This window comes from Trichomycterus rosablanca, chromosome 7 (genome assembly GCF_030014385.1).
Source record: "Trichomycterus rosablanca isolate fTriRos1 chromosome 7, fTriRos1.hap1, whole genome shotgun sequence".
NCBI lineage: Eukaryota > Metazoa > Chordata > Actinopteri > Siluriformes > Trichomycteridae > Trichomycterus > Trichomycterus rosablanca.
Window position 1 is genome coordinate 1,951,249 of NC_085994.1, and position 13,221 is coordinate 1,964,469.

At 42.9% G+C, this 13,221-nt stretch overlaps 1 protein-coding gene across 1 annotated transcript; it reads right to left on the bottom strand.

The window, feature by feature from the left end:
* Positions 1-376: 376 nt before the first annotated feature.
* ptgesl (prostaglandin E synthase 2-like) lies at positions 377-12,895 on the bottom strand. Its single transcript, XM_062998719.1, has 7 exons — positions 12,597-12,895; positions 10,641-10,835; positions 9,156-9,211; positions 8,900-9,052; positions 6,276-6,476; positions 4,123-4,225; positions 377-1,104 (listed from the first exon to the last, which is right to left on the bottom strand). The coding sequence occupies exons 1-7, from the start codon at positions 12,888-12,890 to the stop codon at positions 982-984; spliced, it is 1,125 nt and encodes a 374-aa protein (XP_062854789.1). The 5' UTR covers positions 12,891-12,895; the 3' UTR covers positions 377-981.
* Positions 12,896-13,221: the final 326 nt, after the last annotated feature.

Here is a 13,221-nt window from a genome sequence, read left to right on the forward strand (position 1 = left end):
CAACGTCCAGTACGGTAATCGCTTCCCCATAAAGTTTGTTTTTTGCAGATAGAGGAAATATCTATATAGCACGTCAAATATACGAACACAAAAATCAGAACAACAGGGGACGTGTCGTTAAGTTATTATTACTGTTATACGCATGTTGGCGTGTACACGCCTGCACGTTTATTTCCAGTTGAACTGATAGAAAATGTTGTTTTCGGAAAATTCAAATAAGACCCGTTTTTCAGTTTGAACCAAAAAACGAATAACGCCCCGTTTTCTTGTTTTTCAACTTTGGGATTTGAAGTGAAAAATGAGTGACCAAATGTACACGGACCCTTATGTCATGTCTGTTAGCAGGATATGTTTTTAAATCTTTATTCTGAGAACATTTATTAACAACTGAGAACTTTTATTAAATTAACCGTTTTGCATTTTCTCTTGGACATTCAACAGACAGAACGTCCGATTTTTAGAGCACAAGGGTCACAAACGGTCATTACAATCAATCTCCCTTCAAAATAATGATCCAATTTACTGTGCACCTTCACCGATTCCTTAATTCACAGTCTAATAAAGTTATCGTTCATCACTTGGCTATTTAGATACACTATACGACCAAAAGTCCACCACTCGGTTGGAAGAGACGTCCATCTAGTTAGACACCGATGTTGGGAAACCCTTCAGTTCCATCATTCCAGCCTCGTCATGGCCCCTCGTCGTGCTAAAACGGAGAAACCGCGGCCCAAGGCCAAGGATGGGCCATAAAGATGGGTGTCCAAATATTTTTGGCCGTATAGTTTAGTATTATCGGACAGCAGTGACCAGTTAAACCATTATGTGACTGGGAAAAGAGCTCCACAAGTTGAGATTGAAAACCAACAAGAATTAAGTGCCATATTCGAACCGTTCCTTCCTCATTTCAGCATCCTGTACATTATTATAATTATTATTATAATAAAAGGAAGCGTTTCGGGTGGAACCCCGGCTCTGATATCATTCTCGATTCTGGTGTACATGGTTCTCCATGCGTCTGTACCAGTTCTTCACTTTAGTGTTCTCCATCATGTCGTCAAAGGCCTCCAGGCCCTCCATCACCCTCAGCACGCCGAACACCGCCTGCACACAATGACATCAACATACAGTGGTGTTCAAAAAAATAGCAGTGACTTTAAAAAAGTGAATAAAGCACAAAATCATTATAATAACTTTTATTTCCATAAATGCAAACGCACTGAAAATACTACACTTCTAATTCTAAATCAAAACATTAACAAAATTTAGCCAGTTTGTGTTAAATCTTTACAGAAAGTTAAGAAAGATGAATATTAGGCTGTTCAAAATAATAGCAGTGCAGCATTTTTCTTTAAAAACTACAAAAATTATCTATAACATGAAAAAATGTTTGAGGTTTCACTTTACTTTAAATTACTGAACTAATATTTAGTGGCATAACAATTGTTTCTGAGATCTGTGTTGCATGGAGTCGACCAACTTCTGGCACCTCTGAACAGGTATTCCAGTCCAGGATGATTAGACATTCCACAGTTCTTCTGCAATTTTGGGTTTTGCCTAAAAAAAAACACACTTCAGATATCAGCCCACAAGTTCTCTCTGGGATTGAGGTCAGGGGATTGGGCTGGCCACTCTATTACCTCAATCTTGTTTGTCTGTAACCAAGATGTTTTGGGTCATTGTCATGTTGAAACACCCATTTTAAGGGCATTTCTTCTTCAACATAGGGCAACATGATCTCCTCAAGTATTCTGATATATTTAAACTGATCCATGTTCCCTCGTATGTGATAAATAGGCGTAACACCATGGTATGAAAAACATCCCCATATCATCATTTTGTACCACCGTGCTTTACTACCTTCACAGTGTACTGTGGCTTGAATTCAGTGCTCGGGGGTCGTCTGACATACTGTCTACGGCCACTAGACCCAAAAAGAACAATTTTGCTTTCATCAGTCCACAAAATGTTGAGCCGTTTCTCTTTGGATCAGTCGATGTGTTCCTTGGCAAATGTTAACCCATTCAGGACACGTCTGTTTCTTAACAACGGGACTTTGCAAGGAGTTCTTGCTGGTAAATCGGCTTTATTTAATCATCTTCTGTACTCACTGGTAACTTCAGATGTTCCTTGATCTTTCTGGAGGTGATCATTGGCTGAGCCTTTGCCATTCTGGCAATTCTCTGATCCATTCGAACAGTAGTTCCACACTTCCTTCTGCATCTTTCAGGTTTTGGTTTTCACTTTAAGGCATTTGAGATCATTTTAGCTGAGCAGCCAAGAATTTGCTGCACTTCTCTGTATGTTTTTTCCCTCTACAATCAACTTTTTAATCAAAGTACGCTGTTCATCAGAACAATGTCTGGAACAACTAATTTTACCCAGTATTTCAAAAGGAAATGTGCTATGACCAACCTGTGCAACATTTGCCCCTCTCCTACCTTAAATAAGGGCCAAAACTGACACCCGTTCTTCTGCAGAATGAATGACTTCACCAATTAAACACCTCACTGCTATTATTTTGAACAACCCCCTTTCAATCAATGCTTCGATTACTCAGAATGAGTGGGATGCATGTTGTAATTGTTGGGTTTGTTTTGTTTTCATTACTCTACTACACTTTCAAGTAAATTATTTGCTATGTAGAAATATCACTTCTACTAAAAACAGTGATTTATCAGGTTAATGGTGTTGGACTGCTATTTTTTTTTTTAACACTACTGTATATTATTTATTAATAAGTGTTTATAATTATTTGACTTTTTGCAGCACGATTTAGATATTTTAAAGTTCCTTTTAATAGTTGGCGACCTCTGCTGGCTAAACAACACCCATGCCTTCCTTACATTCCTTACACTGACTTTGACTTTTATTTGATGTCAGACAGGATGAACCTGAGATATTTCATCTTTTATCTGCTCAACTTAATTTCATTTATTAATAAACATCCATTCCTGCATTTCACGCCTGCAACACATTCCAAAAAAAGTTGGGACGGGGGCAATTTAGGGTTGGGTAATGAGGTGAAAAAACTAAAAAATGATGTGATTTTTAAACAGGTGATTGTAATCATGGTTTGGTACAAAAGCAGCATCCAGGAAAGGCTGAGAGTCTCTGATGAGTAAAGATGATCAGAGGATCCAGTTTGTCCACAAATGTGTGAGAAAATGATTGAAATGTTTAAAAACAATGAACCTCAAAGAAAGGTTGGAAGGGATTTGCATGTTCTCCCTCTACAGTGCAGAATATCATTAAACCATTCAAGGAATCGGGAGGAATCCTCGTGATCTTCCATCCCTCAGGCGGTGCCGCATGAAGAACCTCCACTCAACACTAGCTGATATAACCACATGGGTGAGGGATTAGTTTATCAAACCTTTATCAGCTCTACAATACAGAGTTACTGCACTAATCATACTAAAACTTACTGCATTGTGCAAATAAAGAAGCCTCATGTTAACCACGTCCAGAAGTGGCGGTGACTTCTCTGGGCATCGGAGCATCTATGGATGACATCAAGATCTGGTGACGATGTAATATGAGATTGAGTTGAATGAAAAGATAAGGAATGCTGCACTTGCAGTTCTTTTTGGAAAAAAATGAACCGCCCGTATAGCTCTAGTACCAATGTCATGAAAACGATAGTGAATTCGTCAATATTATTAAATGTACAGTGTAAAACTAAAAGTCTATATCTAATACTTGTCTATGTCTAATGTCTGATCATTCATTCTGATCCTGAACATGCTGAGACAGACTACGAAAGACTTCTCCCCTGAATAAACTTAATCTATTTAATCAACACTTAAGAAGGCAAAAATTATTTTAGCTATTTTATTTCTGCATTTTCAGCCTTTTTCCTCCTTATTTTTATCGTAGCCAGTTCCTGTTCCGCCGTTTGAGACCCCGATTGTGTACGAGGAGGGTTATATTCTCCTGACACGCGCCTCCCCTCCGACACACTGCTGCACGCTCCCCCTGCTCCTTACCAGCGTCAAAGACCCCTGCCCACTTTTCTAGTCCCGTCTTTTCCCACTCAGCAGACTAGCGTTCGCTGATGTGTCTGCTGACCGAAGCTAGAGCTGAGATTCGAACTTGATGAAGGTATGTGAGGAATCGTACCAGATCTGCCAAGTTGGGTCTCTCTCCTCCTATATGCCCATAGTTTTCTTCTATTCCGATGGCCTGCCACCCTGAGTGTCGTTCGACTGTCAGCCTGACAGTACTGTCTTCGCATGCATATTAGAAGTCTTCATTCAATATAAAAAAAAAATCTTAGACATTTCTATACAAAATGACACTAAAGCTGTCTCGAAACAAACTTATCTAGTAATCCACATTTATCTATAGACTATTTTATCGATTAGTCGGTTAATCTAAACGATTAATTTCCCTCCAAAAAATGTCATTCAGAATCTCATTTAAGCTTCTTTTACTTTAACAACAAACTGTACGATATAATAATCTAACACAGAACTAAATGTAAACAGGGTTTATGTCCATATGATCACATTCTCAGGTGCTCCATATTAAACAGAGTGCAGCTCGTGTTCATGCTGTTCTGTACACACAGCAACGTGCTTCAACTTATAGCAGAGATAAAATAGTTAGATGTAGCCGCGTCTCATTAAGTCCGGCGTACAGTAACGACAGAATGAGCCCCGATCCTAACCTCCACATTCACTCAACACTTACTGCACATTCTAAACCATGTAAACACGGTGGTGAGTGTTACGCTGTTACGGCGCATTCACATGAGAAGCAGCAAAGGAATACGGTATTCCAAGATCTCCAGGATTAAGCAGCGTAATGAAACAATATAGACGTGCAGCACGGCGCCGGTGCTGCTGTGGTACCATCAAAGCTTTACACAGTGAACAAACCAGCTTTTAGTTTTGTACCAGTTTTAAGTATCACCAAACTTTGGGTGATTTGGGTCGTGGAGAACTTTGAGCTTTACTTTGAAAGCTCTACAATCGTCCTCTGACGGCTGCAGACGGCATTTTATAAGACTGCACTTAATGCCCCCAACAGTGACTGCACCAACTACGTCTGAGGTCCTGCACACAGCAGGTAGTGCTGAGAGAATCATATGAACGCTTATATGAATAGAGACGTTGTAGAAATTAAGAAGGATCATTTATTAACATAGGTTTAAAAACCATGCATCATTTGCAGCAGCCCTACTGAGCACGTATGTCCCCATCCAACCTCCCTCCCTCCCTCAGATACGGTCCACTGTGTCTGATAAACATGCCGCTATTAATCAGGTTTTAACTGTTTTGAACTGTTTGACCTCTGGGTGGCGCTCTCATATAAAACTAATCTAAAACTCTCCCCGTCTTTTTTCCCCCGACGTCACACCTACATTAACGTTCCCCAGTTTCTGGATAAAGGCGGCGGCTCCTGACATTATGTCCACCTCCTTGTTTCTACACTCACTGTCCATGTTATCAGCTCCACTTACCATATAGAAGCACTTTGTAGTTCTACAATTACTGACTGTAGTCCATCTGTTTCTCTACATACTTTGTTACCTCCTTTCATGCTGTTCTTCAATGGTCAGGACCACCACAGAGCAGGTATTATTTAGGTGGTGGATGATTCTCAGCACTGCAGTGACACTGACATGGTGGTGGTGTGTTAGTGTGTGTTGTGCTGGTATGAGTGGATCAGACACAGCAGCGCTGCTGGAGTTTTTACACACCTCACTGTCACTGCTGGACTGAGAATAGTCCACCAACCAAAAATATCCAGGCAACAGCGCCCCGTGGGCAGCGTCCTGTGACCACTGATGAAGGTCTAGAAGATGACCGACTCAAACAGCAGCAATAGATGAGCGATCGTCTCTGACTTTACATCTACAAGGTGGAACTACTAGGTTAGAGTGGACAGTGAGTGGACACAGTGTTTAAAACCTCCAGCAGCACTGCTGTGTCTGATCCACTCATACCAGCACAACACACACTAACACACCAGCACCATGTCAGTGTCACTGCAGTGCTGAGAATCATCCACCACCTAAATAATACCTGCTCTGTGGTGGTGCTGACCATTGAAGAACAGGGTGAAAGGGAATAACAAACAGATGGACTACAGTCAGTAATTGTAGAACTACAAAGTGCTTCTATATGGTAAGTGGAGCTGATAAAATGGACAGTGAGTGGAATTGTTAGTAATCAGGTAGCTGATATATTTGTATTTCTTTTATTACTAAAGCCCCTGTGGCCCCGTGGTTGCATCTGGCCCCCGACAAGAAGAGTACAGGTACCGACCTGCGCTTGATTCTTTTGGAGATGATCCACATGGCCGCCGCTCCGAAGTATTTGGCGAACACGCCTTCGAACCTGCCGAACTTCCCCTCGCGTACGATGTAGTCGAAGGAAGCCAGCGCCTCCGACGGGGTACGGTAAACGTTCGGGGAGATGAGGTGCACCAGCCAGTCGTCCGCCCATTTACGCCACTTTATTTCCTCTCTGGGAATGTAAGACATGATAAGCATGAACATTAAACATCAAAAAATCCCAACAACACTGCTGCAGCTGCTACATTCATACCAGAACACACACACACACACACAACCATGTCTTTACCATGTTAGTATCTACAGTTCTGAGAAAGCTTCACCCCCCCCAAATTGACAGTGGGGGTTCCTCTCAGTTAGTAAATGACGTACAAGGGGGTGACAGAGTGTACAAAGCAACAGATGGGCTACAGCCAGTCATGGTATACCCACAACCTTTATCTCTATGGTAGTTTTAGCTTAAATAAATTCTAATACAGAGGTCAGGACGTTTAAATAGGATTTAAAAATCCCAACAACACTGCTGCACCTGCTACACCCATCCTATGTTGGTCCCTTTTGATTGATATATGGTGTATAGTTGGGTGACAACTGCACAGAGCAGAAGAGGGGCTACAGTCAGTCATGGTATACCCACAAACTTTATGGTAGTTTTAGCTTCAATAAATGTAGTAAATAGTCCACAATGTTTAAACACTATTTATTAATCCCAACAACACTGCTGCACCCGCTACACACATATCACCCTGGCATTACCATGCTACTCTAAGTGCAGTTCTGAGAAAGCTCCACCCCCAGACTGACAGTGGGGGTTCCAATTGGTAAACTGAGTACAAGGGGGGTGAGCAGATGGGCTACAGTCAGTAATGGTATACCCACAAACTTTATCTCTATGGTAGTTTTAGCTTATACAACTTTACGGACCAAGTAAGTGTTCCTAATATTTATTTATTTATTTAGGTTTTAATGCCATGTTTAACACATTGGTGTCATTTAATGGCAGTAATAGGTATTATGTATGTGTCTTCATATTTTGGTCCATATTATATGTTCATTTTTTATTTTTATGGTTGCAAGGTGGTTAAAAGTCTTCTTGTGTTGTCTTGTGTGAGAGTCTCTTCGATAGTTTCTGGCATGTGTGCTTGTTCTCTTTCTTTATTGTATTTTGGGCATTCTATCAAGATGTGTTTTATTGATACAGGTGTTTGGCAGGTTTCACAAGTTGGGGGGTTTTCTCCTTTTATCAGGTGTTGGTGGGTTATTCTGGAGTGGCCGATTCGGCACCTCGTGTATATGACCTGGTCAATGCGTCGTCCCTGGTGGATTCTTGGCTTGGCGTTTGGGTGTATTTCATATACAGTAGTTTATTGGTGAGTTGAGTATTCCATTCATTTTGCCATTTTCCTTCTGATGCTTTTAAGTCGGTTGATGGGATTTTGATGTTCATTTTGTCTTGTTTTTCCTCTAGCTACTTGGTCTGCTTTTTAATTTCCTGTAATTCCACTGTGTCCTGGTACCCAGCATGGTTGTATGTCATATTCTTGCTCTGTTAAAATGCTGATTGTCCACTGTATGTTACTAATGCTAGGATAGTCTGATGTGTATGATTGTAGTGCTTTGAAGCATGATTTAGAATCTGTGCAAATTAGTATTTTGTGCTTTTGTTCTTTTTCTGCATATTTTAATGCCATAAGTATGGCGTGGGCTTCTGCACTGTAAATTGAGTATTGTTGGGGTAGTTTGTCTTTGTTTGTATATCCTTTTGCGTATATGGCTGCTGTCGTCTGGTCAGCAGTTTTGGACCCATCTGTATAGATTGCAAGGTGGAGTGGGTATTTTTCTTTAATTTTAAGAAACTCATTGATGTATATGTTGATGTATGGTGTGTAGTTCCTTTCTTCTTTTCGGCAAGGTCAAATATGATGTTTGGTTTTCTGACTTCCCACGGAGGTATGGTATTGTTGGGGCTCTGGGCCATTATATTTGAATTCAGCTTTAAGTCCTCAAGATATGGTTTGATTCGAGTCCCAAATGGTTGTATTTTATTTTGTTTGTTGTATCGAGTTGGAGGAAATGGTGGGTGTATGGTTCTATTTACTGGGTTTCTTGGGTTGCTCATGGTTCTGACTGTATATTAAGTGTTTCTAATAAAGAGGTCAGGATGTTTAAATAGGTTTTTAAAAATCCCAACAACACTGCTGCACCTGCTACACTCATACATACACGCTCCGTCACCTACACTGACAGTGGGGGTTACTCTCAATTGGCGAATGGAGTACAAGGTTGTCAGCAAAGTGTACAGAGCAACAGATGGGCTACAGTCAGTCATGGTATACCCACAAATTATTTCTCTGTGGTAGTTTCAGCTTCATCTCAAATCCCAACAACACTGCTGCACCTGCTTCACTTATATCACCCTGGCACTACCATGTTAGTCTAAGTGCAGTTCTGAGAAAGCTCCACGCCCCAGACTGACACTTGGGGTTTCTTTCAATTGGTAAAAGAAGTACAAGAGGGTGTACAGAGCAGCAGATGGGTTACAGTCAGTCATGGTATACCCACAAATTCTATCTCGAACCTGATTGAGAAACTTACTTTCTGGAATCCTTTTCGGGATAAAGGTGCCTGAATTCTGTATCGTTCACCATCACCCAGTACTTGTTCCCGTACTCGATCACGTCCTTCCCTCTGTCGTTCTTCGCCTGTATCTCGGGGTAGCAGGCGAGGATCTGGGAAATGGTCTTCTCTCTACAGCGGGATTAAACCTCATTATAATATTTTACTTTTTATTATTATTATGATTATTATTATCGGAGGACTGGATTAAATCCCGGGTCTGATTGATACTCACTTGCTCAGCAGGTGGGTCATCAGAACACTAATGATGACAGACGACTCGTTCAGTTGCTAATTAAAAGAAATACAAACATTATAAAGCTGAGCGTGTTTAAGGTTCGATGCTGCGTTCACATGGACGTTGATTTTTATTTAAAACACCAGGTCCACAAAAGCACAGAGGGTTCCGGCTCTGGAGTTCGGGTCTCAACGGCCCACGCGAATAACGGAGGAACACACTAGTCTGTGTCTCTTCTCGACCACAGACTACAGACCACAGACCTTTTGAAGAAAAGCAGAGACACTCCGGAATTCGTGTGTCAGTGACTGAAGGAGGAACACGCTAGTCTGTGTCTCTCCTCGACCAGTGTAGGACTGTTGCAGATGATTTATTGATATATTTACTTTATGCCCTTTTTCTCCCATTTTCTCCCTTTTTAGGGCGTCCAGTTGCCCGATTGCGTCACGCTTCCTCTCCACCAATGCCGATCCCCGCTCTGACTGAGGAGAACGAAGCTAACCCACGCCCCCTCCGACACGTGGGCAGCAGCCGTACGCATCTTATCACTTACACTTTGCCGAGTGCAGTGCAGCTCAGCGTTGTGTACGGAGAGACACACCCTGACAGCACTCTTTCCTCATCTCTGTGCAGGCGCCATCAATCAGCCAGCAGAGGTCGTAATCGCACCAGTCTGAGAGAGAGAGACCCCATCCGGCTTAGTCCCGCCCATATCTGAACAACAGGCCGATCGTCGTCCATGTGGCCGCTCAGCCTTAGAGCGTTGAGATCTCAGCTCTGGTGAACAGTGTGTGTTTTAGTGCTGCGCCACCTGAGCGGCCCTGATTGATTTTTGAGCCAGTTTGCTGCTGATATTCGCTGATATTTTCAAAGCTGGATTTGAAGGTATTTCACACAGATGGATGTTCGTGACGTGGAAATCGGGTCTGGGAAAACGCTACTCAAGTGACGCACTACATAAAACAACAACGCCGTCTACGTCTTCTCATCACCGATAGCTGATCGATGCTTTGTGTATAAAAACGAACATCTGTAACAGCAGCACAAATCCCCACAGTTAATCTACACGCTCCACCATCATGTCACTGCTCTTTACTTTCGTTGCGCAACGCAGACCGTTGATTAAGCATCCACGGCTCCCAAAAAATGGGTGGAAACGCGGGTCGGTTCTTTAAAAAACACCAGGGTTCGAAGAAACCCGAACAGAACCGGTTCTTTTGGTGGAAAAGCACTAACAGAGAACCGTACAGCGTATGTGTTTCTTCACTACACGTGTCAGCACCTCGATCGGACAGTAGAGGTCGCTACTGCAGAACCGGCAACCTCGAACTCAAGAGCTTGGACCCTCGTGTTTTTAAGCCACCCGTGTGCCATATCAAGGTGTTTATTACACTTACACACACACACACACACACACACACACACACACACACACACACACACACACACACACACACACACACACACTAAACAGGTACTTACGACAGATCCGTTCACCATCAGGATGGGAACCTTTCTGTACGCTGACCACTTGATTTCCTGACGCATGACGGGATTGACCTCCACGATCTCGTACGGGAGGCGGTGACAGTCCAGGAACGCTCGCACCTTACTGCAGAATGGACAGGTTTTATACTGGTACAGCGTCAGCTTCAGGTCTGATCCGGCGTCCGGCGCCTGCACCAAGAGGACGTTCAACAAACAAACTAATAAATAAATTAATAAAAACATCACTTCTTACTAAAATTGATACTCTTAAACGTTCCCTGCTTGCTTGAGACACTTTGTTAACTAATACAGCCAGAATTATCCAGTTTTTTGATCAATATTAATGTATTTTTATTTACTTATTAAAATTTAAACGTCATGTTTTACACTTTGGTTACATTCATGACAGGAACGGTAGTTACTCATTACACACAAGATTCATCACACAGTCGTGGACAATTTTGTATCTCCAGTTCACCTCACTTGCACGTCTTTGGACTGTGGGAGGAAACCGGAGCACCCGGAGGAAATCCACACAGACACGGGGAGAACATGCAAACCCCACACAGAAAGGACCCGGACCGCCCCACCTGGGAATCGAACCCAGGACCTTCTTGCTGTGAGGCGCCTTGATGAATTTCCATTCATTTTAGATGAATCGATCAGTAGACGTTCTTATTCATTCCCTTTATAGTCTGTTCAGAGTTAAGAGACATCAGATGACCTGACCTAATTAGTGTGGCTGTAGTTTCACATATAAGGGATCTTCATAAAGTTTCCTCACTTGTATATTGTGGTTATAAGCGGTGAGTGAGGGTGTAGTAGTAGGAGGAGGAGGAATCGGGCGTGTCTGAGAGACTGAGAGACACTTATAGTCCAGATTTAGCTCCATCTGATTTCCACCTTTTGGACACTCAAAGAAGCTTTAAGAGGAAGAAGATTTTCATGTGATGATGATGATGTGAAAGCAGCAGCGCATCAGTGGCTACGATGGCATTAAAAAGTTGGTACGACGCTGGAAAAATGCAGAAGGTGTATTGGTGGCTGTAAACGCTCCCTAGATGTAAGTGAATGAATAAATGAAGTAAGTGTGTGTGAATGAAAACAGAATGCGACTCTATCTGGTGGATTATTCTTAAGCTGAGGTGTTTCCAGGTGGGTCCCAGACCCACCACGACCCTGATCAGGATGAAGCCGTGACTGAAGATGTAAAAACTAATTGTTTTCTTTGTTATAGACATAAATAGATCCATAGGGGCATTAATATTATTACAGTAAATTATGTAGTGTGTATTTTCCGGGCGGCTTGGTGGGTAGCACTGTCGCCTCACAGCATGAAGGTCATGGGTTCAATTCCCAGGTGGAGCGGTCTGGGTTCCTTCTATGCAGAGTTTGCATGTTCTCCCAGTCAGGCTAATTAGAAATACTAAAATCGCCCATAGGTGTGTGCGTGTGCTCTGCCCAGGGTGTTTCTGTGCGCCTTGCGCCCACTGAGGGATGGGATAGACTCCAGCAACCCCCGCGACCCTGATCAGGATGAATAAACGAATTGTTTTCTTTGTTATAGACATAAATAGATCCATGAGGAGTGTTAATATTATGTATAATATGCAATCCTAGTACAGTAAATTATGTATTTAAAACTTTTAAAGGGGCTCGGTGGGTAGCACTGTCGCCTCACAGCATGAAGGTTTAGGGTTCGATTCCCAGGTAGAAGTCCAGGTCCTTTCTGTGTGGAGTTTGCATGTTCTCCCAGTGTCTCACTGAAGATACTAAAATTGCTTAAAGGGTGTTTCTGTGTGCCTTGCGCCCATTGAGAGCTGGGATAGACTCCAGCAACCCCCGCGACCCTGATTACGATAAGCAGTATAGAAAGTAAGTGAGCTGACGTTCACACCTGACGTTCAGGTACCTGTTATGGATAAAAGAGTGAGTTCAGTGATGTATTACCTTCACATCTTCAGCGTGGTGCCTCTGCAGACTCAGTTTGACAGTCTGGTAAAGTCCGAACCCTCCACCGAGCAAGAGCATGCACCCCACCACACCACCACCTCCAGCACCTCCACCAGCACCACCACGAGATCTGAACTGGTGCGGGATCCTGAAGCCTGAGCCCCCGGTTCCGAACCCTCTTCCCGGGTTCCGTGTGGACAGTACAGGTGCATTAACGGGTCTGTAGGTGAACCGACTCCCCGACAGAAACCTGCCGACCTTGCCGACGGTGCGAGCGCAGACCGCAGCCATGTTGCTTTTACTTAACTCGGTGTGTGCATGTGATCAGGAGCGCGGCTGTGTTATAACGAGCGGCCAGCAGGGGGCGCAGTGCGCATGCGGGCTCACAGCACTGTGGAACGCCATCGAGCTCAAGAATGCAGCAAAACGAGCTTTACACTCCATTTACATTAAAATAAAGAGGTGGGGCTGGGAAATACGCCTTTATACGTCCTTTATTCATCTTATACGTCTTTTAATTAACCTCCGTGCGTCAGGAACACTGATTCCTCCACCAAAGCTTCTCTTTTACTTGATCTGATGTGAACAGATGTATGGCGCACATTTTGTTCCCTTGTACTCG

Bases quoted from the DNA above. Each gene is read 5' to 3' on its own strand.
- ptgesl (XM_062998719.1), bottom strand. From the start codon at position 12,890: ATGGCTGCGGTCTGCGCTCGCACCGTCGGCAAGGTCGGCAGGTTTCTG. The intron at 9,212-10,640 runs GTAAGTACCTGT...TCTTTTAATTAG, and splicing joins TGATGGTGAACGGATCTGTC to CAACTGAACGAGTCGTCTGT. The intron at 9,053-9,155 runs GTGAGTATCAAT...ATCCCGCTGTAG, and splicing joins ATGACCCACCTGCTGAGCAA to AGAGAAGACCATTTCCCAGA.